The sequence below is a fragment of the Indicator indicator genome, chromosome 19 (genome assembly GCF_027791375.1).
Source record: "Indicator indicator isolate 239-I01 chromosome 19, UM_Iind_1.1, whole genome shotgun sequence".
Lineage (NCBI taxonomy): Eukaryota > Metazoa > Chordata > Aves > Piciformes > Indicatoridae > Indicator > Indicator indicator.
In genome coordinates this window covers 5,991,505-6,017,978 of record NC_072028.1, presented here as the reverse complement: position 1 = coordinate 6,017,978, position 26,474 = coordinate 5,991,505, and the positions used below count along the sequence as shown (strand labels likewise).

The 26,474-nt window shown below is 41.1% G+C and overlaps 1 protein-coding gene across 1 annotated transcript in view; it reads right to left on the bottom strand.

Annotated features, from left to right (window-relative positions):
- CMIP (c-Maf inducing protein) overlaps nucleotides 1-26,474 on the bottom strand; it is a 133,956-nt gene that overhangs the window by 45,229 nt on the left and 62,253 nt on the right. Inside the window, exons 2-3 of the mRNA XM_054389606.1 lie at nucleotides 16,960-17,085; nucleotides 6,673-6,723 (exon numbers count right to left, since the gene is read on the bottom strand). Coding sequence (XP_054245581.1) covers nucleotides 6,673-6,723; nucleotides 16,960-17,085 — 177 coding nt within the window. The remainder of the gene's footprint in view (nucleotides 1-6,672; nucleotides 6,724-16,959; nucleotides 17,086-26,474) is intronic.

Genomic DNA, 26,474 nt, shown 5'->3' with positions numbered 1-26,474 from the left:
GCAGACATATGGCTGGATGAGGGCAGAGCAGCTCAGAGCAGCAGCTCCCATCCAGGCTGGCATCTATCTCAGCATGTTGCCAAGAGCCTCTTCTGGCTGGACAAAGTGCTGTGCTGACACAGATATGCAAGTCCCAGATTTAAAGTGATTCATGTTGAGCCAATGCAGAGCACAGAGGGTGATCAGCTGCCACTGTTGCAGATGTATCTTATGGGAGGAACCTGCCCCAATGTTCCCCAGAAATAAGGAGGTCTTTTCTTAAGGCAAAAGCAATGAAAGCTTAAAATAACCTAACCACTCTACTTGATACAGATCTTTAAACTGCACCATTAAAATTAAAAAAAAATTCTGTTAACATCTTGTCTGATTTTCACCTATGCATTTCCACTTCCCAAAGTGAGATCAATGCCATTCTCCTACTACTTCTAGCAAACCAAGATCTCAGCAACAGAAAACAAGGCCAAGATTTTTCACGTTACTTCAGGTAACAGATGGTCTGAGACTGTCAAACCTGTGCAGGAAAATGGGAGAGTCAATGAACTTCACATGTTCATGAAGAAGTGGATTTGCAACAAGGTTGTTCAGACTACAGACCCGGCAGAGTTATCAATCACCGCATGAAGAGCAAGGGTTTGTCACTGGATGAAGAGCCCCAGCTGCATTTCACATTATCTTGCAAATACAAAAGAAGAATGAATCTTGGAAGTAAACATTGACCTAACTATGAGAGGGACCACTGTGGTCCATTGGAAAGCTCCAATTGGTACCAGCTTCTCTTCCTGGTAACCCAGATCCATTAACACTACTTGGACTCTGCATCTGTTCCCTACGGTTTGTAAAGTTGAGTCTGAAACTCTATCAGGATGCTCAAAGTCCTGCAGGGAGGAGGCCCTGGCTATCTTAAAATCTTGTTCATGGTCTCTCACAACTGGTACTGGGAAGAGTAAAGCCATCAGACAAAAACTTGTGGGCTGCCATTTATCTGTCCAAGCAAGAAATTTGCTCCTCCAAAACTTTTGTGTCCAAGTCCTAAGGCTTTGAAAAGCAAAACTTAATCCTACAGCATAGGTTTCCATCAATATACTGTTGACTCATACACAAACACAAAAGGAAAAAGAAAAAATGCAAAGAAAGAAAACAATCCACAGTTGGCCTAATTGTATGATCACAATCTATTGTTTAACCTCAAAATAACAGAAAATGGGAACTTCTGCATTCTGTGAAAATGCCTCTGGTTTTCAGCTAAAGAAAGCAAAGAAGCAGCTAAGACAATAACAGTTGTGTGTGCTGTGAAACCACCAAGGAGAGGGTCGAAGTCCAGGAACTGCCACTCCAAAGAACTGCTGAGCTCTTTGAATAATATCTTCACCATGCAGTACAGCTCAAGCCTACTGCACTGTTACAGGGTATCAAAGCTTCCTCTCTCAGCTCATAAACCAGGTGATTAAATACACATTACAGACATGGGTTCTTTTAACCATAACCAATGTGATTTTTTTTGCCTGATCTCATAGTTTTGAGGCTATCAATTTCTTTAATGTCATAATTTAAATTCTATACAAACCCCACTCCTGTATCAGCACTATTTTTAATCATTTCCATGGTGACAAAACCTTAAAGGTGCTTTACACAACGAAGGCTTTACCACACGTTTGAGAACAGCTTCTCTCAACTTCATTTTTTACAGTTTTAAAGCACAGAAAAATAACTCCCTCTGAACTTTCACCATTAGAAACAAAAAAAAATATACTCACCCACACCTATTGTATAAAAAATATTTGGGAGTAATAAACAAGGAATTCACACTCTGGACACAGTAAAGACCAGTATAAAAAAAATATTCAGGACTAATAAACAAGGTATTCACACGCTGGACACGGTAAAGACCAGAGAGTATATCATCATTCACGTTAAGGGTGACTTTATATGACAGTGAAGCCCTTTGCAATTAATAAAGCTGCTCATGCATGGAAGTACCTGCTTCCTGAAAGCACAGAATACAACACTCCCCTATGAGAACCAGAGAAGTATTAATCAAAACCTGAAGCTCTTGAATGAAAGCCAACATTGCTTGTTTCAGCATTCAATGCAAAATGTTTGCAAATTCCAAATGACAGCGGTGTTCCAGTTTCCCAATATATGGGAATCACAACATAGCATCTGTGTAGAAAATAAATTCTAAAGCAAAGGTAATGTGACTGTTGACTGCAAGGCAGGGATGTGCACAAGCACAGGCAGCTCCCTTCCACCCAGCACTTCTGAGATCACAAACTGCTTGTTTGGGGCTTCACAGCTCAGCTATACAGGCTCTCAGGCACCTCACATTGAGTGAGAAGTAGGACAGTGCTGGTTCAGAGAGGACTGCATGATGCACAAAGGTCCCTTCTCACCTAAACAATTCTACAGTTAACACATTTATGCTGTCTATGCCAACTGATGGGGAAAACCCCTAATAAGCAGCACTACTCATTAGGGGACAGTCAAGGACTGCTTAATAGCATCTGTAGGAAAGGCAAGGTATAGGCAAGCCTTTCTAGAAGATCCAGGTCAGAGGCACACAAAGCTCAGCTTGAGTCATGCTTTGTGTCTTACTGCAGACCTAGATCTGTTCTTTCTGTGTTGTGTCAGTTCAGGACATTTTCCCAAAGGCTATCAACTGACATGTTTCACTGCTGCATCATTCAGCTAACTAGAAAACACAAGCAACCCACATCCCGCAGCGAGGATGGTGCTCAGAGTATATGATCAAGCACGCCGGAAAATTCAGCATGCTGTGTGCAACCTCTACCTATACTGTCTACAGTAAGACAAGACCTAAAAAGCCCTGGAGAAAACCTCACTGGCGTCTCTTTTATAGTTCAAGTGCAACATGGTACTAAATCAGTCAAGAGGGTCTTTTAATGACTAATACTTTAGGCATGTGGTATAGTAGGGCTCAACGTTTTCTTCAGAGGATGGTCCCTCTATGTGCTAGACACTGTACAAATACACAGGAAGCCCTTAGCCTAAAGACAGCAAGATAAAAAGAAGCAACAAAGCAGATGGATACTGTCTGGCAAAATGCCAAGGGTACATATTTGCTTATTTGTGTGTGTCCCAAAACTACTAGAAGCCAAGCTTAGCTGTATTCATCCCCTACAGAAGTGGCTGGTTACCACTCTTATCTAGCCTAGATCCATAAAGGGCAATGAGCTGCATGTGTTACTCCCTTCTGTATATTCACAGAAAGCCTTGTTATCTTTATTGATACACTGTTATGACTTATCAGCTTCCACACACCAAAGATTACCTATCATGGTTTCAATCCAACCTCCCTGGTTGAAAGGACCATTTCTTACACAATGGATCTGTTTATGTTTGAGGATCTGGACACCTGTTGAAGTTGTTCTGTTTATTTTCTGGACAAAGATAGTTTGGCTTAGCTGTAACTTGAAGGAAACCAGGATTTCTAAAAACAGCCTGAGGTGACCAATAATCCTTCAGAAATTGTGAGACACACTGATAGATTAAATGAGGAATTATGACTAAACCTTGGTGGGGGGAGTGGGGTGTGAAATGGAAAATCCAAAGAAAAAAATCACTACATAAGGAACAGTCTGTCCCCACATCCATGCTTTCTTCCATGAGCACTGTATTCAAGGAGAAAGTCACATCTAAAAAGCTGCGTAAGCATCCTGACAGCTTGTTAGTTGGATGACACATAAAACCTCTTGGAGCTGGATCTAAAACATGGATAATTATGTGTTTGGCTTTCTTTTATTTCTGTTTATCTGTAGCATCTATTATTCTTGATTTTTATTTCAATGTCTGCCTCTAGAACAAAAATTATTTCCAGGTTGCTGGCTGGCCAACTGAATTCCCACAGCATGTTAATCTTTGCAGCTACACCACCTAAAGGCTCTCTCACAGACCTTAGCACCTTCATACAAGACCAAAGGACAACCAGCATGTGCCTGAGTCTAAAGATATTTAATATTAAATATTTAATATTTAATAACACAGCTATTCACTGGACCCAGCCATTTTCCAGGTAGCTCATATTATGTGCAGCATCTGACTCCCAAGGCTTCAAAGTGCAGGAAAAGAAGCCAGAATGACACTGACAGAAAACAACTCTGCTCCCACTGTTGCAATTCAGGAGGCAGGGGGCAATCCCTACTGCTGAAAACTCTCAGAATATCAGTTTGGCATCTGTATAACACACTCCCCCAGCCTCGTTTGGGCAAGGTAGGAGAAGTGAAAGTCTCCTGCTCCACTGACATCCAGTGTACATCCAGTGAGGTTCTGGGTTTAGCTGGACCCCCAAAATGCTCCCGGCTACAGGAGTACAAACAATAGCAAGCTCATCTCTGTTCAATGTTTTTCCCTTGAATAACTGCCTCAGCTATCTGCACCAGCTTGCATCTGCGTTCTGCATGCCCGCAGAAATGTTTTGACCTATTATTTGCAAGACCACTGGACAAATATATCATTCATCAGCACAACCACCCAATTATAATACAGCTGCAGCAATCTCTCTGCCAGCTGGTGCTTTGTGTAAATGGCCCATTCCAGAAGAATAGGTTTCCTAGTTTTTTGTGGGTTCCCTCACTACCTGCTTAATCATCAAACCATACAAATTATGGAGTGAGATGAGCCTTGGCACCTGGCTCTTAAAGTCACAGGCTGTGGCGCTAGTAAGGGGATAAACTTCGCTGAAATAGACCACAGAACTGTACTCCACTACTCTCCATCTAGATATGCTGCTTGTCTGCCTCTTGGTTCTGTTGTGACCTCACTTAAAGCATGCCAAACATCAAACTACAGAGCAGAGAGTCACCAGGTCCTCTTCCTCTGAACTCCAAAACAAAACCCATCACAACTGCCTCCATTTTAGCAAAGAGGAATTTGTTAGTGTAAAGTACCTGGGCAGTGACTAAACCCTGTCACTGCTCTTATGGGAAAATGCTACTTGCTATTCTTGGTAAAGGGAAGGTCTTTCAAATCAAGATAATGTTTCACTTGTTTTTCAGAAACTAACTTAATGGGGGTGGGGAGAGAGGCAAGGAAGCAAAAATAAATTCTACTTTGCAACAAGTTATATTACTCAGAGTTTTCCAAAATGAGATGCTTGGTCAGAAGCACTGGAAAGTTTAAGAAATACTCCTTTAAAAACAACTCCCACAGAGCAAAGCTCCCTCTCCATGGCCAAAAGAAAGGCATGTGAGCAAGCCAGGTCATTCTGTCTAGGCTAATTTTTTTATCATTTAATTGATGGGGTGGGTGGTGGTGGAGCCAGGTTGCATCTTTTACCACTCTTCACTGTTTTTTCAGAGCAGCCACCTCCAACCTTGATTTTCTCCTCATTGAAAGAGTGAAGTGGACACAAGCCCCAAGCACATTTTACCTGGGGCAAGGCAGAAAAACAAATTCCATCTTCTTTTTCTGTCCATGCTTTCTCTGATTATCCTTGTCTGCACAAGCAAGTGGGAAAATAACTACCACATGGAGAAACTGTCTCTGCATGCTTTAAGCTCTTTGTTATCCTCAGGAGCTGCAAAGAAAGCTAGACTGGCTAAGCATTGTGCTAATGATACTGCCAAGAGGCCAAAATAAAGTGCCACGCCACAGCCTAGCCTTCTGCTATCAGCACTACTGCCCCACACTCGTTGGGGCAATCAGAGTAACAGGCTGGAGACTACGCCAGTGGTCTGGAAAAGGAGATCTCGACACTTGGCTCCTACTGATAAGAACCTGGATCCACTCCAAATATGATTGTGCCAGGCACTGATCACCATACAAAGCACACCAGTACTGTAGTTTTTGCCACACAACTATTTTGCAACTATCGAGCACACCTACAACAAACCCAGTTTGGTGGGAGGGACTTCCTTGTATTTTCACATGTGGTTGCTGCCAGCAGGCTGGAATCTTGATAAGCAACAGTCAACCTGGCTGACTTCACTGAAACCTTGCCGAAGACAAGTCCTGAGCTGAGAACCTACTGCTTGTGTTTCCCACCACAAGACAAAAGGGGACAACCATAGTCAGCATCTGGCCAAAACTTGTTTCCAACTGCATCAAAGATCCATACAGATTCCATCCAAAGGTCAGCAGCTACAGTTCTCAATGAGGAATGTGCTGCTTTAGAGAGACAATGTTGTCACTGTGATCCACTTCCTTTACTTGGGGCAATCAGTCAACTGTCCACACTGAAAATGAGAAAGGGCTCGAGACCTCTCAAATGCAAACTGCCTTTAAATTCCAATTATCCTAAAGCATAAACACAAATTGTTGATGCTTACAATAACTTTCTCAAAAAAAGAAAAAACAACCAAACAAAAAAACCCCAAGTATCCCAAGATTCCAGAGGATATGATTAGGCTGTAGTCCTTTTGCAATACCTCTCACTTCTGAGTATAAAACCAAAAGCATCCAATCTCTGTTCTCTTTTAAAAGTGAATTTACTGGCTATTTACTATTTTAAATCAATCACACACTGATAAAGCTGGGCCATGAAATGAGTTAACTTGTCCATTTCACAACATGAACAAGTTGAAACTGCATACATGTTCTGATTTAGGTTTTCTGTAAAAGACTTTATCCATTCAGGGCTCTTACAATGATGGAACAGGAAATGCTAAAAAGTACATTTAGAGCCAGACAAAGAAGACAGTGAAGTGCAGAACTCACCTTCCACTGCAAAGAATGGAACCACTGATCCCTCAGGTAACTGTTTGCAGCCTGCAACAAACAAAAGTTACAGAATCATTAGTTTCTACCTGTGTTTTAGATCACTCAGCCAAAACTAAGCGCATCACCCATGTATGCCCGAAACCCAATAAGGCTGCGCTCAGGAGGCTCTTCTGAACTTTATAACCCCAGCTAACTTCATCCCCAGTCTCACCAGAGTAAGGGAAATTCCTTGCTCAAAGCTACAACTTTACATTATAACCAGTTTATTTCCACAGAAACCAGTGACACAAAGACATTGGTGTAAATGTAAATAAAATACTAAGCCAAAACCTTACAGAACATTAACCTCACCTGAAACCGTGTCCAACCCAAAGACTGTGAAAAACCTGCCCTGATTTCAATCAGGTCTTGGTCAGACCTTTCATATCTGTAGAACATTTGCCTCTGCTATTAATCATCAAGAGCACAGTAAGAAGATGGGTTGACATTTTAGGAGGAAGGGTGGGGTTTTCCATATTCTAATTTCCCTTCTTCTCTCCTGTTCCTCAGGTAGCCCCCAAAGCAATTCAAGTAACATCTCAGCTCTTTCAGCGCTATTAAAACAAGAGTGAAAAGCACAACACACACAGACGTGCAGATACATGCACAGACTGTTTGCAGCAATGGCATAGATGTTGCAATAATCACTCCCAGCGAGCCCTCCTTTTTGTCAGTATTAAGCACAGCTGCCAGAAACTCAGTGTGCAGCCAGGTTCGTAGCCAATGAAGGAATAGTTCAACGCTCCCAAAGGTCAAAAGGCTTGGTATCAAAAAATATAAAAGGATCTAGAGTGACGTAAATATGCGTGCCTTAACAAGGTGACATCAGCTTGAAGTATTTGAGTGGGTAGAGATGCCCTTTGGCTTCTCCACTTCTATCACATCGCTGCTGCTGGGCAATCTTCACTTAAATCACTTTACACGATCAGTGAAATTTCAGGATAGCTTATAAATCCATCTCAAAAAAATAAAAGTGAGGTTCTGCACCAGCTGAAAACCATCTACTTTTTCCAAATAAAAGCATCATTCAACAAATTTCACTCCCCAAGACCTCTGCAGGTAAATATTCAAAACTCACACCACAGAATGAATTTCATTTCCCAATGCTAGTTCTGTTCACTGATAATGGCAAGAACACTAGAAGTTAAAACATCGCATGGTTACCAAAACCATGTTTAATAATCTCAAGGTCAGATGGGAGACAAATGTGGACTGATTTATCTGAACTAAATGAAGTAAAGCTCTTTTATATGTGCACTATGTATTATTTAATTCCATATTAATGAGAATTGATTGCTCCTCCAGTAGCTCTTTAAGCAATAAAGCAGAAGAAATCTATCAGAGACAATCTTAGATGCCCACAGAGTTTATAAAAAACAAACTTTCCATATCAGCATACGAATTTGCTACAAATGGAAACAAAAACTTTTCTTTTTTTCTTGCCTTTTCTTTTCCGGCCTTTTTTTTTCCTTTGCATGCAATGAAAATTGTAAAATCATTGAGTTCAGATTCCCAATATTTAATTATTTTCTTTATTTACACAGTATTTAATATATGTGTGCTTTATAACATATAAAACAGACCTTTTACCTCTGTATGTTACAGAACTGAATTTCAGTTCAAGAGATTTCATCCTTTATTTGAATATAGTAAAAAGATAAAAAATAATTTGCCACAAAAAGCTTGAAAAACCTTTTTAACATGAGAGGCATGACGTATATATGCCTAGATATTTATCTTTGTCCAGACAAAATGCTTTAAAAACCCACTAGATTTATCTGACACATTCAGTTTCAAGTCAAAGTTCTTTTCCTTTTCTTTCTTTCTTTTTTTTTGTTTTCAGGAAAAATGATAGCATCAAAGTCATCTAAAGAATAAGTAAAACTGAATTTTTTTTTAGGCTTCGGCATGTACAGTAAGACAGCACCAATAATACTGCAAGACATACATCCCTTACTTCCTTCAAACATACACGGATAATTGGGAGCTATGTAAACTAAAATATTGTTACTTATACTAATAAAATCCAAAATGTTACAGGGAGATGAAGTACTTCTCTCAAACAGGCAAAATGTCAGCCTAATTTAGGCCCTGAATCTGACTATTTCATGACTTGAACCAAAAGTGAATGAAGTCTGAAGTAAGAGCAAACACTAAAATCTTAAATGGGAGCCGTTGAGAACTTTTAATTTGTTCTCTGGTGTCATTCAAAACCTGCCTGGATGCTGTTTTGTGCAACCTGATCTAGGTGAGTCTTCTCTGGCAGGGGGGTTGGACTGGATGATCTCCAGAGGTCCCTTCCAACCCCTATCTTTCAGTGATTCAGTGTGATTCTCCTATTTTGGGGATGTCAGTAGCTACAGATTATAAAACCATGATGAATAATTAGAAGACACTACGTGTAGATAGAGTGTGCAGCTGACTGAAGCCTCACATAACCTGGATGCCAGAAACTATTACTGAGGACAACAGCATCAGGCAGATGTAGAGACAAAAGTGGACTGCAAATACTGAAGAAGAAAACAAACAATAATGCTATAAAAGGCAAAGCCAAAGCCAGCAGAGGAAAGTCTTGTTTAACTTAACAGCAGCAATATACAAAAAGCATTTAAGAAATAAAATTGGCAAAGTGACCAGGTTCCAAGGTGTGGGACTAAGCACCAGCTACATAGTGCTAGCTATTGTAGAGAAGTGATGAAGAAGAAAACTTGAGTCTGGATATAGGTTAAGAGCTTGAACCATTCTAAAAACAGAAACCCTTAAAGCTCAGGCTGCTGTTCAAGACCACTCCCACATAAAATGAAGTCAGAGTGAACATAAAAGTGGAAAAACAGACCTGTAGGGATTCCCCACACTTCTACTAATGATGAGGGCTCAGCGGTAAGAGGACTCGGCAAGTCAACGGTCATTTCACCAGGGCTCTTTCCAGAGTGTTCAACACAGACAGACTGAATGCATTTAACCCAGTTACTGTTATCTGGATGGAGCTGTGAGACACCAGCATTCCCCACTTCTCCAGGCACCAAAGACTAATCCTTCCAGTGCACCCTTCCGCCTGCCTGACTCCAGCAAGCTGCAAAACCACAGCAATGTGCAGGAAATGCTGGATCTTTCGCAGAGGACAACGAAGAGCTTGCCCTCACACAGCCTCCTTTGTTCCTCCCTTCTCTTTTTAAGGCTTACACTGAGAAAGGGACTAAAGAGGGATATTTCTTTCCTACCAAAAGAACTGGGAGCTTCACCAAGGGATGACAGAAGAGCCATCAGGCTCTTGTCAGCACTCATCCAGACTTTGCACATACTGACTGACTTAAGCATTCAAGTTATTGTGCAAAAAGCTTTCTGAAGTTAGGAGCGCTAAGCACCAAACTGTAAAGCAGTGGAGGGAACTACAATTCATTTACAGGGGCTGCACATACACGATTTATCTGATGTGTGTTCCCAGAGCCCAGCACTTCAGTGCTGAAGTCATCATTTAGCAGGAACTCACAGCTACATTTTTTCACTCCAGCTGAGGGCATAACCTACTGTATTTATTCAACTCCAGGGTACAATGAAGAGGAGAAAATGAGACACAAATGTCTTTAAACCAGGCTTTCCTTAGGCATTCTAACCACACAAAGAAAGTTTTTCCTTAACCTCAGCCCTGCCCACACAGTGGGTCCGGTTCTGCACCGCTAATCTTCCAGTTACCTTTCCAGCTCAAAAGATTCAACCTGGAAACGTTTCGCCTGCCATTGTTACAAATAGCCAAGAGACAGGAATGAAGGACAATGGAGATTTATAACCTGTCTATGTAAAATAAGACTTTGAGCCCTCTGTGTGTTTGACATGTTTAGGCCTCAGTTCTGTTAGAATTTTGTTGTCAAATGCAATGGCCTTAGCAAGGTTGTGGCTTCCACATGATCCAACTGATCAGAGCTTCTTGCACAATCAAGGCCTCCGGTTGTTTTTGCACAACCACAACATAGTAGAGAAGTACTTTAGAAAACAGGAAAATGTGGCAGAAACGCTCTTAGAAGGTGCAAGAAGATTCAAACTACTCGTAGCTCTACTGTATGTAGTATGAATTGATCCTGGAACTGTGTTCTGAAAGATTTTATATCCTAATTTTTGGGGTGTCAGTCAAGAGAGGAAAAGGCACCTGGGATCAGCTGCAGTACCAACTTTGCTCATAGGATTAACTTCATCAGCTTCCAAAAGACTGCCCACAGGAGGAAAACTGTGCAAGAGATTAAATGCCTGTGTATGTAGAGTTTTGGTCAACATACGTAAATTTACCTCTCTGCTCAAACAGGGAAGTATTTTTCGCTGCACTCAAATGACTTCCTTTCTTAGTCAATGGGTAAGAATATAATTCTTCATCAAAAAGCAGCACACTTTTTTAAAAGCAGATTTTCTTTTAGCTCACAAAAATAGGAAAATTAAACACTTGTTTTGTGCCAATGTTACAGCCCCTGCAATAACTTCCATCCAGACAAGAAGACAAAATCAGAACCTGTGTGCCGTTGAGAAACAGAACACCTGAAACGCTGCAAGAAACCAACCACTCCAGAAATGATGGTGAAGACCTTCAGCTAATATAAATAGTCACAGCTCCCCTGATACCAGTAGGTCCATAGCAACAAGCACCAGCAGAGTATTTGTCATTTCCACCACATGTGCCATGCTATTGGGTTTCTTTAACAGTAAGTAGCACTACAGCATCCCTTTTTACTGGCATGTGTGTTACTCAGAAGAAAACACGAACAGGCTTGTCCACCTACCAATAAGCTCCGAGATTTATCCTTACAACAGCATCCTTCATATATAACCTTTAAGGGATTTACTCATCTGAAAAGATTTGGCAGTAAGTGGGACGATCCAGATTCTGTTTTTAACTCTTTGGAGTTTATTCTCTTTCTCTCCCTCACTTCTCTCTGGTCAGCATGATGGGGTTTTGTGATGCTTTCCTCTGGTTGATACTCATTACTGGAAATCAAAATATTGCAGGCTTCTCTGTATCAATTTATTATCAGCTACAGGAACAGTGGAGCAGAGCAGCTCAGGGGTGCAGGAAGTCAAAGACCTATGGCACACACACACCCCACTGCCTCATGCAGACTGTACAAAACCTTCAATCCCAGCATTGCACCTCCACGACACAGGCAGGCCTGCAAGTGACATCTGCCAATCCTCTGGCTTAACTCAAGGTATGGACAGACTTGCTGTTAATTGCTAGAAATGCCATCCTCCTGAAAATATTCCCCATCTCTGCTGGATTCTGGTCCTTGCATGACCTCTCCACACTGGCAACAACAGCTGGATTTGCACTTAAAACAAAAGCCAGGTTCTCCAAGGAGACTGAAATTAAGTGTTACTAAAAAATCCAGTGGAAACATTTACTGTGGGGACTCCCTGGCAAAAACAGTGTGCTCAAACACAGAGCTGAACGTGTGACTGTTGTGCTTGTCAAGGCTTCCTGCTCTGTTTGTTTTTCCTTCTCACTACACTTGATTGCCAAGAAACTAATAAAACAACACTAGTGATAGGAATGGAAGTGGCAGCATTGAGGACTTTAGGACCCATTTGAAAGAAAGAACACCACTGGAAAGCAGGCAGTACTGTCCTGACTGAAATATCAAAGCCTCTTTCCTGGGACTCTTCCTACATTTCATGCTAAGCAGCTTGTGAAATTACACTAAGTTGTTTTCAATCTCTTTCAAAAGGCTATTCCTGTTATTTCACTACCAATAGCAGCATCGTCTTCACAATCATCCACCCAATACTATAATCACACATTGTGCTTTACAAAAGCAGACAAAAGAACAGAAGTTGAGCCCAACTCAAGGAGGCCCTAATATGACTGATACTGAAGAGCTCACACTTCTTCAAAGGCTAAATTTAGCTCCCATTTCCTGGCCTGAAGAACTTGTTACCTCCAAGCCAGCTTCAGCAACACCTTCTATCAGAACCTGCTACCTCAATTGTAGAAATGAAAAAAAAAAAAAAAGCCAAAAACTACTGACAGTTGATTGCTGCTCATCAGAAAGACCACAGACCACATCATTTGGCAGGAGAAAAAGACTATGACTTCCACAATGGCTGATCAGGATCCCCAAATGCTGGGCAGTGAAACACATCAGTGGCTCAGACAGTTGTGCCTAAACAACAAACACTGAGTGGGAAGCACACACACAAAGACAACTTTTCAGTGTGATCCCAGCTCAGACTAAGCTGTTTGCTGCTTGAGAACCAAATCCTCCTCTGAAGCTCAGGTAAATATCCCCTATTACAGTGATAGGATTTCCTAAGAGGACCTTCATCACCTCCAGTGCTGCTTGCCAAACTTCATGTGATAAAATAGGTTGGGATGGGTCAACATTGCTATGGGAGGACAGTAGGATGAGGTAAGGAAAGGCACTCTTCCTTCCCTGACTCATTACTGTGCAGTAATGAGCCAGAAATAGACCTCGGTGACAGCAGACAGGGGGATGAGAACTTCACATGGACTCAGACTCTCTTGTGGCATTTGTCATGCCTAACACAGACAAATACATGAAGGATGCTCTGACACCACAAGCTGGCATCCTCCCACAAGCATTGTTGGAAATTAATTTCCATCTGAGGCAAACACCAGTTGTCCACAATTTGCTTCTGCTTCAAATCAGCAAAGCAGAAGCTGAAATTTTAGATTTTTCCACAAAATGCAAAACAAACCAACAAAAAAACCCCACAAACCCACACACAAAAAAAGAACCCCAAAACACAAAACCCCAGGAAAGCCTATGATTCAGAACTACTAAAATGTTTCATTTTATGTCAAACCATGTCAATAGAATTCCACAGTATTAAAGAATTTACAATACAGCATGTGCAAATACATGCATCAAAATAAACAATTGAAATTAATCAATTGGGGGCAGGGGGTAGTCAAAACACTTCACTTAAACATTTCTATATATGTATCAATCTCATTTAGATCAAGTCTTTAAAGAAAAATTGACTTCAACAAAAGCATGCTTCAGAAGAAGCAGCACTGGGAACAAGTTTTGGACTAGTTTGACTTGTTCCACTATTTAACACTTCCTGATACTAGATTTGGACATTACATCAGAGCACACTGCTGCTCAGGCTAGCAGGGCAGAGTGATTTTATATAAGATCAGAAGTCCCAATTTCCCATAAATATGTTGAAGTCTCTCGGAAATCTGGAAATAAAACTGAGGTATGCAAGGACTAATTTCTCAGCATCTCAGTTTCCCAACACCCCACTGGCTGTGTCTTTTGGATACTTAAGATTCTTTGTCACACATTCTAAAGAAAATCTGCTGAACTCTACTGCTTGACAAATCCAGTTTTTGCATCTTGGTTTCTTAAGTACACTAAGCATAACTTTTAGTACTGTTTTGGCTTTGCGACTACACATTACAACTCTATAAGGGAAATCTATTTTTATACACTCTCCAATCTAACCACATTTGATGAATTGAGACACTACCAAGGACCAAGTCATACTAAAAATATTTTTCAAGTTTGTATTTTCAATTATGTTGAAATTCCCATAGAGTTATAACGTAATCTGATCCTGTCTGCACAGCCAGCCAGCAGTAAACATAACAGAAGCCCAGCTCACTCCACTTCTTTATCAGCTCCTGAGAGGTTACATAAAGACACTGATCTTTTAGAAGAAAACAGCAAAGTGTCCACCCTAGGATGTTAATTAGTCACAAATGTTATTATTTATCTGTTTGGTTTGCTGGGTTTTGTTTGAAGAAACAAATGGCAGGCAGCTCCAGATTAAAGTCTGCACACCCTACCAATTTCCTTTAAACTCAGCAGGGTGCTGTGGGTTCAGACTTTATCTTGTTTCCTATTAAGCAGGCCAGTAAAGGCAGCCACCATAAACTGCAGAATAAAGACTTAGAAACAGAATTTGGAAAGGCAGGTGTAACTATACTAGTTGTTTTCAAACAGATATAAACATCAATGTTACCCCTACTAAGGAAATTTATGAAGAGTCAAAATTACCACATGGAAAACAAAAATAAATCAAAGTCATCCAACTTCACAATCGGGTTTCTTACTAATTAGTTCATTTAACAGATTAGGTAAGGCAGAATTTGCCAATAATGAGGACCCTAAACTAGCTGTTGGGAAACCAGAGCTTGTCTTCCTCCCTTCCCCAATGTCATGCACAGTAGAAGCTTTTCAAACCACAGAAGCAGGACTTTGATGGACCTGCAGCAGCCTGTCTGAAATCCAGTCTCCCCACACTCCCCAGTAACACCTAAAATTGACCTAAGTCAATTTTGAGCCACAGAAATTGCCTAGGCACCAAGCAGAGGCAGCTACATATACATGTGCTCCAAGGACATGTGAAAAGGCACAACAATGCCACCTATGCACCAGGAGAGTCCACAAAGTTAGATGTTCTCAGGCCATTCCAAACTAATTTAACTGCACCATTTTCAGATTAAAATGGGGGAATGGCTGCAGCCCCCTATTGCAGGGCTGCAAAACCCCAGGATGACATCTGTGCAGTAAATGAAAGGGAGCTTTAGAAATATACTCCACAAAGGCTGTGTGGCCATGAATTTTTCCATGTCCACCTCTACCCATTTCAGAGTAAAAGTGTATTTCCTATACTGAAAATCATCGAACCCTCATGATATTTTTATGACATTCCAAACTCATCCCAAACCCCAAGCAAAGGAACCACATGAAGGGCTGTGCCCTCTGGGCTGCTGGTAAACAGCTCTGCATATGGACAGACCCATCAGCTTGTCTGAAAGGAAGGCAAGGGAGAGCTGGACCTAGCATTAGCACAACCTCCTGTTAGTCATGGTGGCTTCCCAACTCAGAGGCAACTTTGTTGTTCCACGCCTCTACAGAAGTCTATAGTACAGAAAACATGGAGCAGCTTGGCACCTAGCCTTGGGTTACGGAATGATATCACTTGGGTTAGTTTTCTCATGATCTGCAGATAAAGCCATTTCAGAAGAGCTCTAACTAAATCCTCCCCTGGATACAAATGGTGTCACACATTTTGTGGCTCTACAGGAGCTTCAGCAAACAATTCAGTACCACAAAATAATGAAATGCTGAACTGTGCACTATGCATCAGTGTACTGTGTACCATGATTTTCTTGGGCAAATGATGCAGCAGACATGGTCACCACAGTCATTAGAGTATCATTCAGGATGTTCCCATCTTTTTTGTCTGCTGGACTACATTTTATGCAGAAGTGATATCACACCCAACTACACAAGCTCTATTATGATCAGTTCTTTGAAGCTGTTCATACTTCTTCCAAGAAAAAAAAAAATAGGCTTTTTAATTTTTTCATGAGTTATCCACAGTTTAAACTGATCTCCCCTTCACATTTTCTGCAGAAATTGCTCACATGGTCTGTTTTCAGTCCTTCCTACATGAACTGCATAAACACAGAAGCCATGGCTGCATATTCAACTGAAAAAGTGAATTCCCAAAGGGTAACAACTAACAAATTGTCTTTGAAACAATATTGAAAACTATGGTAAGTGTTAAGACGGACTGAATTCAGTCATTTTAAACTATGGCTGTTCAACTTTTCGAGGGACGAAGCAGCTGGGGTTTCAGTTGCTTTTCTTTTCCTATTCTAAAGCAGTTCCACAGCTCAGTGCTGTGGAGTGTTTTCTGTCACTACAACTTGCAACGACCTTACTGAGTCCTAGGAATTCTCACAAGTGGATGAGGAAATCTGGAATAATGTGAACACAGTGTCTTCTGTTTCAAACCAACGCTTAGAGAACTACCATATGTAGACATCCACACAAATACACTGGTATCTTCCAGTGAAGATCTAATATTTTTCATTAAAAAAAAAAAGATGCCTGTCAGTTCTGGTGCAAGTTGTGGGATTCCTGTATGAACTGAAGGATGTCAGTTTCAACTTTTTTCATGCAGGAACAGGACTACATGTGAAAATGCAATTGCTCCAGGCCCACACCAATGTGCTTTGCCACAGAGCACTATTTTGATGCACAAAATCAGCAAGAAGATTTAATCACTGCAGCCCAAAATTCCCATTCTGACTGCCAGACAACAGGAAGAGTTTCAGAGCTACCACCCTGTGCAAATTTTGTGGTGGTTAGGTAATCTGACAGAAATGAGTTCTTTACCTTTTCTGAGTCCATCTAATTAACATTTCATACATAGCAAACAGAATTTAAAGGAGATTCCCAGTAAGAGAGAAAGAGAATTACACTTCTGTGTTTACGGTACCTGCAGTAAGACGGTACCCCCTGGGATCGTGAGCTGTAAACAGTACTTAGGGGCATTCTCCCAGGAGAGCAGTTGAACATCTTCAATAGCACTGTAGGAAATGGAGTTTTCCATGTACCCAGTTGGCTGCAACAAAGATGGAAAAAAAAAATAATGTTTACTTAGTCATCAGAAGTTTCACAATTTCAAAGTAAGAACTGCACTATCAAAATAACTCTTGGTTGTTGAAAATATCTAAATTCCTATACAGGTCATTCAACAGAAAGATCCATCCTGCTACCTTCATCCAATCCATTCAAGTGTTAAGATCACTCACACAGAAACAAAACCAGACCAGACCTAGGTGCCTGGAACACAAAAATGTCAAACTGCATTTGTTCTGGGCCCCAAATCAATGGAACATAGTCCAAAGTTGAACTGAGCTATGAAAGGGTCTGGCCACACACACACTATCCATGTATGAAGCATCTTCATCACCCAGCCAGAACAGCAGTGTACTACATTAAGGGAGTTTTATTCCATGCATTCTTGTTCTCTCTGGCTGCAAGGTTAATCAAGCACATCATCAGAATCTACGCTGCTACATCTGACAGTGGTTCTTGGGGCTCCAAAGATTCAGCCCTCAGCTTTTAGACTCAAGCAAAAGCAGAGCAATCAACCTACTCATCTCAGCTTATACATAAGCGCTGGTTTGCTCCACAGGCTACTGAAGCTCAATTTAAAGTGAAAGTCACAATTAAAACATAAATAAGTAACTCTGCTTTGCAATTACAAGTACAATACAAATTGATAGCAGCAAGGAAGGAAACTTAAACATGAAACTCCTTATTAGTATCCCCATAATTCTTAGGCATTACAGAAATACAATATTCTCTGAGATAAGTTGAAGTATAAACGTATATAATGCAAGCAGACATAAAATTATGTTCTAAATACAAGTAAATACACAGAGCTATAGCTGTGATACAGTAGCGTATGCCTACACAGACTGTACTTCATGCAAGTCTTCATATTGTTTAAGCCATTTGAGTAACAGAGATCCTCGAAGATGTTATTTATTTTACTTGGCTACAGCATGAGCAAACTAATCAGTATTGCTATGGCAGAGAAACTATTTTCATACAGAAACGATTAATCCCACCACGTGGATAAACCCTTGGGTTGGCCATGTCTTGCAAGAGAATAGAGCTCACTATGTTTATGAATTAATTTTCTTGCTTTACTGGTTTACATATAGCTTAAACTTCTCAAACTTACTCCCACTGTGCCCAATACATAAGTTATTTTTAACTGACAGTCTTGAAATAAAGAAGGCAAGGGAGAAACCACATCTATTTCAGGGTCAAACAAGGCCAACTCTTAAAATCACAACACAAGATTCCTGGGGGCGAGTGTGAAATAAGCAAATTGCATTTGGAACATCTCTGCTTCTAATTGGTACAACATTCTTCCATAAGTTAAGTAGGTGGTGCAGCTGGAAACTGCACTTTGAAGTTCTACACTTCATACATGTTCATAAGGCCACAAACGTCATCTGCCAAAGTGCAGTGATGGCTCTGTCCTCCACTTTTGCTGCTACAACAAGTCAGCTGTCTCTCCAAGAAGGAAAACGTGGCAAGAAGATGGGATTGAGCTCTCAGTATCTTTTCAACTAACTTTTGCTGTGGCAGTGTTTGTTTTACGCTAGTCCTGGCTGAAAACAACCTTCGTTGTCTCCTTAACGAAACCCTTGTGGGGCAGGAAGTCTGATAAACTTCTGCTTATTCATTTACCCACAATATTGTTCTACTCTAGTGACTGGAATCCCCGTGGCTTACTGCTGATGCTGTACGTCACGCGTTGCCTACTGGAGAGTAATTATCTTGCTCCAACAGGAAGCCAAAGGCCCAAGATCCTTCGGTAATCAGCATTACAACACTCAGGGAAAAAAGATGAAAACAGCCAGCATAAAAATCGAGTATGCTCAGGAGGCAAAGTTATCAAAAACATGCTCTGAAAGAGTGGAGAAGGAAGAAAACCAGAACTAGCTGAGGCAAATACAAAATGAAATGAATCAAAGCAATTCAAATTTATCTTAAGAAGGTGCTGACTGCCCTTAATACCCTCCATTAACTTCAAAGAAGATTTGAAAAATTCTCACAGAATCAGTTCCCAAGAGAAGCTTCTGTACCTTAAACCATCCATTTAAAGAGCATTAAAGGCAACTGATCCACTTCAGTCACAGCTCTGTAGCCATACACAAGCCATTTCATCCCAGGCATAAACCTCTTCTCAAAGGACAGTCGTCCTTTTTGTTACATAGGATGGGGGAACATCAAGCTCTGCAGTTGGCACAGGGTGGGAAGACTACCTAAACCATAATGTGGAATTACATAGATGGTTAATCTCTCCTTAGGAAAGTACTATGCCAATGAGGTAGTCTATATAAGCCCTTCTATGACCTCACTTCCAGACCTTCTGTCTAGCCACACCACAGGCAAAGTTTCATTACAGTTGTTTGCCATCTTACTCAAAAAACGAATACCCTAGCTCTGCTTTAATCCCTCTAAGCAATGTTGTATGCATTGCTTCTGCTTTCATTAACAACACTGTATTATAGGAGGTGAAACATTTTCAATTCTGAAAACACCAGCTACACCAGAGGCAGCTTCACCTCTGCTTTACATCCAAAAGAGTCTAAAGAAAAGTGATTTATCACTGTGTAGAGCTCCTTGAAATTGTGCTTCTAGATGCTGTCAAACACTGAAGATTATACTCCCACATGAGAGCTGTGCAGAAACGCTCTGACAAAGCACTGAAACAAGAGCTGCACTTGGACCCGAGACTTCCTGAACCTCACAAGGCTATGGTGCTCCTCACAAAGAGCCCATGGCACCAACGAGGTGAAGGTCAGCCCCACACAAAGGAGGCCTTTCCCTAATCCCTGCACACACACAGAGGAGAGGACAGAGTCGTGGTTCCCCAGTTGTGTTTTCCCAAGACCAAGCACAGCTCAGCTGTTTATCAGGAAATGGCCTGAGGTAAAACCACAGCCTGAGTCACTGGTTCCTCTTAAAACACAGGCTATTTTGACGTTCAGGTATGCAAACGTCAATCATGGTGAATCATTGTGGTAAAAAATAAGCAGTGCAAAAGTGTTGCATGTTCTCATGTTCCAGCTGGTCTTGCTTGCACACACCCCCAGAAGACTCATTGTCAACCTCAGGTCGCTCCATAGGAAATTCAGATTAGAACAATGCACAAGAAAAGTGGATTCAGAGATTTAAAATTACCTAAAATGAGACAGATCCTCAGTGGGCCACCAAGAAGCATGTGGCATCAATACTAGTCTTAAGCATTATTCCCATCTCCATCCACCCACTTTGTCTCTGCCCATACTAATATTTGTCTGGCTGTGGTGTCAGGCAGATCAGGGAACACATGCAGCAGTGTCCAGATTACTTTTTAGCTCCTTCAGTCCCATTTATAAGATGAAACAGAAACTACTCCGTTAACACAACTTAGAAGGCAGCATGCCATGGGGAAGGGAGTGAACAGTAAAGATCTGAATATTTCAGTCTAATTATTTCCATGAGACAGACTAAAGCTACAGCATCTCTGAGCAGTAATACCTCAAGTTCAGTTGAAAATATCTTTATATGATAAAATAGTAATTCTTATTTTATAGCTGTCATTTTTGAAAGGAGATTTAAATTTCTTGCCAAAGTCAGAAATCTATCAAACAAAGCAAGATAATGCACTTTTCTCATTCACTTTACTGAATTAATCCTGACTTTGGAAACTTTGGCCAGAGAATCTACATATGTCAGCTCACAGATTTACAGTTTTAACTTCTGGCTGTTTGCTGCAGAACACATACTGAAAAACTGCAAGAGATTCAGAAATGAAAATCAAATTTATTACAGCAAACAAAAACCTTAAGTCAAGGCAACGTTTTTCTCTTCACATTAGCCTTTAGCCTCCTAATGAAACTGCTAACTTCTCCGCTGGGAAATCAGGTATGTTTGAACCTCAGTGAGAACTTTGTCTTTTTTTTTTCAGTTCCATAAAGACTTATTAATCATCCAGCTTTGAAACAACTTTGTACCAGAATAGCCACAGACCAAAATCTCCTATAAATCAAATCATAGGGGAATCCAATGCTCCCAAAGCTGGGGAACATGCAGGCTCACACATGAGGGTAGTTTTCCCTTAGCGTTTCTGGGAAAAGTCCGCAGCAGCAGACTACTCAATAATGCAAAAAATCTGCCCACTTGTTTCCATGGGAAATTCTAAAAGGGAAAAAGAATAAACATGACGTCCGTCGTTAATATGAGCCTTGTATGCACTTACTCTTGTAATAATGCACTCAATCTTCAGCTGTGTATAAGTATCTAGAAAAGATGAATTCTGCAAACAGAGAGGGCTATTTGCATTAAAACATATTTTGACTGACAACTCCTACCAACACAAAAACAATGAAGAATGATTTTCCCAATTAAGTACTCCAGATGGTGGAGGGAAACACGGTTGTTCCAGACCCGTGCCCTTCCACTGTCAGGTGCTTCTTTCTTTTGGCTGCTTCTAAGGACAGGCCATGCTGCTGTAAAACCCAGGATGACAAACATTCTGTATTACATGTAAGCTCTCCACACCCAAGTAGGAATCAGTTCTGATGAGTAACGTGTAGGAAGAGTCGATTGCCCTCAAAACTTTGATGGGGGTGGAGACTATTCAGTTGGCACACTGAAGAGTAATGAACTCTAAAACTGCTGAAAACAATGGGTGGTTTGAAATAAATCTGTTAGAAGACATCCATGGCTCCAGAGAACGCCCCTGCAAATGTAGCTATTTCAGATAAGAGCAATTAACATCTCTGTTCATTAACTATATAACCTATCAGAAGACATTTATCAAGTTAAGCAATTAGTAGTACTACACCATAATATGCAGCACAGTACAATTTGTCTCACTCTTGATATGGAAGAATTTACTGCCATGCTCACTTGTCATAATGACTTGAAGGGGTTTAAAATCAGTGTTACTCTCAGAGATTAACGTGATAAGGAGAACACAGAAAGACTAACAGCAGGGAGACACCAAACTCTGCCCCAAAGCTGCACAAAGGAATTTCTAAGCTTCCTTGGATCAACATTCTCATCTAGTCTGTCACAGTTCCCAGATCCCCAGTCTGCCCATCATCACCATTCCCTTCCCACTCCTCCCTATAAGTAGGTGGTTTCATGTGTTGGAACTGTAAGACCTCACTTGCTCTGTGCCTTAGGAGTAGGACTACATGGGGTGAAACAGGTGCTTAATCCAGGAACCCATGGGGAAAGGAGGGATCCCTCCATGGAGTGAAGCTAAATTATTTCTGCTTGGAGCTGCTTCGTTCCCAAGTGTCTCCAAGTCTGATAGCAATGCTTGGTGAGGTTTTCTTTGGTTGGTTTTAGGAGCTTTTTGGTAAGTGGAAACAAATTTGGACACAGTGGCCCAAATTTTCAGTGAGGCTGTACCCTTCCATGCCAGTGAAAGCCTGGGGTGCACCAGTGCCTAATTAACCACAAAAAAAGAAGGAGAGCTTTTCCTACCACTTTTATTTGTATCGGGGTGACTGTGTGTATAAACATCTGTGTGTGTGGATAAATGTACACCACACACCCTGGTCTTTCTTCACAGCCACACAAAAACAAGAGCCAGTGAAATACAACCCGTATTTTCCTACACAAAAATACAGCAGCAACTATCATATGCTCAGCGCAAAGTAAGTGGCACCACTTAACCAAGAAAGGCCAGACCCTCACTCAGGTGAGCTGATCACCCAAACGACTTCAGTGGAACACCACTGATTTATAGCAGCTAAAAATCTAACACAGAAATTCAACCAAATCTAGCTCTGCAGCAAGAATTTGCTTAAATCTCTTACTTCCCTCTAAGTATTTGAGACAACTAAGTCTGGAAGCTGTTGCATTGATTAACCTTCCAGAACTGATAAAAATGTAAGAGCTGCCAGTAAGAAACAGATTACTCCAGATTGTGCAGAAAACAAAAAATCCTTCCCAACTGCAGTCAGGCTGAAGCACCAGTTCTGTGGAGCTATCAAAAATGGACAGGTCAAAACTGTCATCAAAGAGCTGACAAGAAAAAAAATGGTTTCACCCTGAGGACATACAAGCTACAAAATCTGCAAAACCAGTGCAGCAGGCACTAGCAATGGGAAGAACTTCAAATTAAGTCAGATCTGAAACAAGTTTAAAGCACAGAATTGAAGTTCATCATCAAGAAGAGAAAATAAGGTCATAGTATTGGATATGTACCATGACAGGAGAGTTAAATAAGGGTGAAAAATTTATTATGTTAGCTAAACGTATATAGATTTTATTTTTTTGAATGAGGAGAAGGAGAGCTTGTGAGTGCTTAGTTTCCTTCATCAACAAGAACTACTTGAATTTCTGAGGGTAAAATAAGACACTGTACCTTGAAGATTTTCTGAAGATGTCCATCATCAGCTGTGTCTAAGTAGCCCCTAAGAAATCACCTCTTTCTCTCTGGCTAGCTTAGCATGGCAGAGGGAACTTCTCCACTCTGACTTCCAGTAGCACTGACTACTTAAACAGTTGCAGTGCTGGTATTTGCAAAGCTCTCTCTCAAGAAGCCTACATAAGAAACCCTGTCTCCCACTCTCAAACCTCAGCTAACAGGGATGAGAGTACGCTGCAGGGCACACTTGCATCATGCTGCAGGGCTAGAGGCTGGTCACAGCTTGCAACTGAGATGGTGGCCAATCTTCTACATCACCACCCATGGGCAGGAAGGCTGCTCCCAGGCCACTGATCAGGAGCAGGAATAGGAAAGAGCTGTGTTTGACCCAACCTGCCAGACACAGGCATGACTTGCCTGCCAGGTGGAGCACCTCTGCTTGAAGCAGTGATTCTCCAAGCATGTGCTGCAGCCTTCAACCCCTCCCAATGAATGCAAGGAAACTGAAAACAATTACTGTCCCCCACTGATCAGCTTAGAATAAAATCTCAGTTAGGGTTGTAGCTGCATCGTGCTCTTGATTGTGCTTTAAATAACACGAGAAGCCTGACAGATGTGGGAAAAGGGCTCAGACTACCTGACTACAACCACGTGAATCTGCTCCAAGTGCATCTTCCTCCTCCTCCAAAACTGCATAACTGATTCATAAGAAGGATCATTCTTCATGCAGGGATCTCCATCCCTTTGTGTTTATCACTGCACTCTATATGCCATCCCTCCTGGGAAGGAAATACCCAGTAACCTTGATGAGATGGGTAGGTTATTTACCCACCTTCCTTGAAATTACTCCAGGAAGGAAAGGGCACTACCAGCTAAAACACAGCAGATCCACACCTTCTCACAGAAGCAGCAGTAAATTAACAAGACTAACAGGTACTCATTGCAGGACACCATACCCACATGTACTTCTGTAAAACAACTGTTAGAGGAATGTTGGAAAATCCCAAAGTTTTGCTCAGAACATGAGACATCTAGTGACTGCTAAACAGATCTTTCCTAAGTCACCATAGCAACAACAATGTGACAGAAAACAAAACTGCATCCCCAAACTGTTCTTGACTCAGGACTGCTCTTTATTTTCAATTCTCTTTCAATAAATCAGCGATGTCACATGCCATGAAACGTATCAAATGCTGATAGACCAGAGACAGGAGAAAGGACTGGGAGTAAGGATTTCAGATCAAGCCAGTCACAATGTATGCTATAGTAAAACACCACCCTTATATAACTGCTTTAACCAGGGGCAGCCCTGAGAGCTGGAAATGAAAGACCATCAGCTGGTTTCAAATGCAAAGTTGGTAGTGGAAAATAATCAGTCTGTCAAACAACCAGAAACATGGCCAAACTGACATCTACTACAAACAGGAGATCTCTGTTCAGCTGTGTTTTCCAGTTTCTGTTGTGCATTGTCCTCACTCTCAGAGTGTTTTTATGTCTGGTTTACAGATCTCCAAAGGCCTATCATTCATTATCTCCAGTAGGTCAACAAAAGGTGAAGAAGGAAACCGCCTTTGTTATCAGTAGGGTCACATCTGCTGTGCAAGTATCTGCACCTCCCATGGAAAATTTTAGGGTTGTACAAACCAAAAACACTGAATGCAGCTGCAAGGGAAGCCATACATTCACCTCTGTGCCTTTGAAGACTAACCTGAAAGATGCCCCAAGTCTAAAATAGTGGATTAATAAGACGCTGAGCTATCCAGGATCCCAGGAGCCACCAGAAATACAGAATTCGACTCATGGATTCTTCAATCCTGATGGTTCTCACCATCTTCTTAAGGTGCATCCCAGCTCATTTTTTACTATGATTTATTTACAAGATCTAGAAATTCACTTGTTGCAAACATAGCATAAATGTACTCATATATATTAAGCTCCTGTTCTTCATTTCAATAAGCATTCTCCAACACTTATCGTGTCCATGCCTTTTACCTAGAGAGTCATGAAACCTTCTGACACTATCCATGGTCAAATGGTTTCTTTTTATTTTTTATGCACCTTTCACTGTGCAGTTGCCTGGACACCATACCTCAGTCTGATGAGCAAGTACAGGACAGAAAGTACAATAACCCAACTACACTTCTAAGTTCCCAGCAGAAAATGCTCTTTTCTCCAAAAAGTATCAGAATAGATGGGCAGGTCTTGAGTTCCCAGCAAAATATTAATACAGCTCTCTGTTGTACATTCGATGAGAGAAAAAACACGCAGCAGGGTCTTCAAAAAAGCTATAGATATTCTGTTAATGATAGTCTCATCAAACTCTCAGTGGTTCTGGGCAAAAAAATCCAAGGACCTCCTGAGGATGAGTCACAGCTGCTTGAAATCACATTCTGCTACAGGAGGAGGACAGAAAACATAGTTAAAGTGACAGTGTTTTGTTTCAGGTCTCTTACTCAACAATAATTTGGATGGTTCTATAAAATTTTAAGAGATGTAGCTCTAGTGTCTGCAGCAGTGATTTCCCCTTGATGCTGTCTCTCCCTCAGCATTACAGAATGACATCCTGACACTAACACAAAGTGTCCTTTTATTCTCTTCAGCAGGAAGGCCTCTGCAAAACTGTGCCTGCATACTCCTGGTGCCACCCATAACCTCCTCCAGTGTTGGTCTTCCTCATTGTTTAATGACTGACTGACTGTTTGTACTGGAAGGGAGTGCTGTTATTTAAATAGAGGGTAACTGAAACGTGTGATACTTCCATGGAAAAGAGATGGTAAGGGAATGGAGAAGAAGGAGGAGAAAGAAAAAGTCTTTTCTTCAAGGAAAGATTGGATGAGGCAGGCATTTAGTGCCATGGTCTAGTTGACTGCATAGGGCCGGGTGATAGGTTGGACTGGATGATCTTGGAGGTCTCTTCCAACCTGGTTGATTCTATGATTCCATGGCAACTGCAGTGAAATATCACAGTAAATATTTGACAAAAGTGTCATTTGCCATGAAAATGCACCAGTTAGAACATCAATTACTTTGGTAAGTTCCATTAACTATGCAAAATG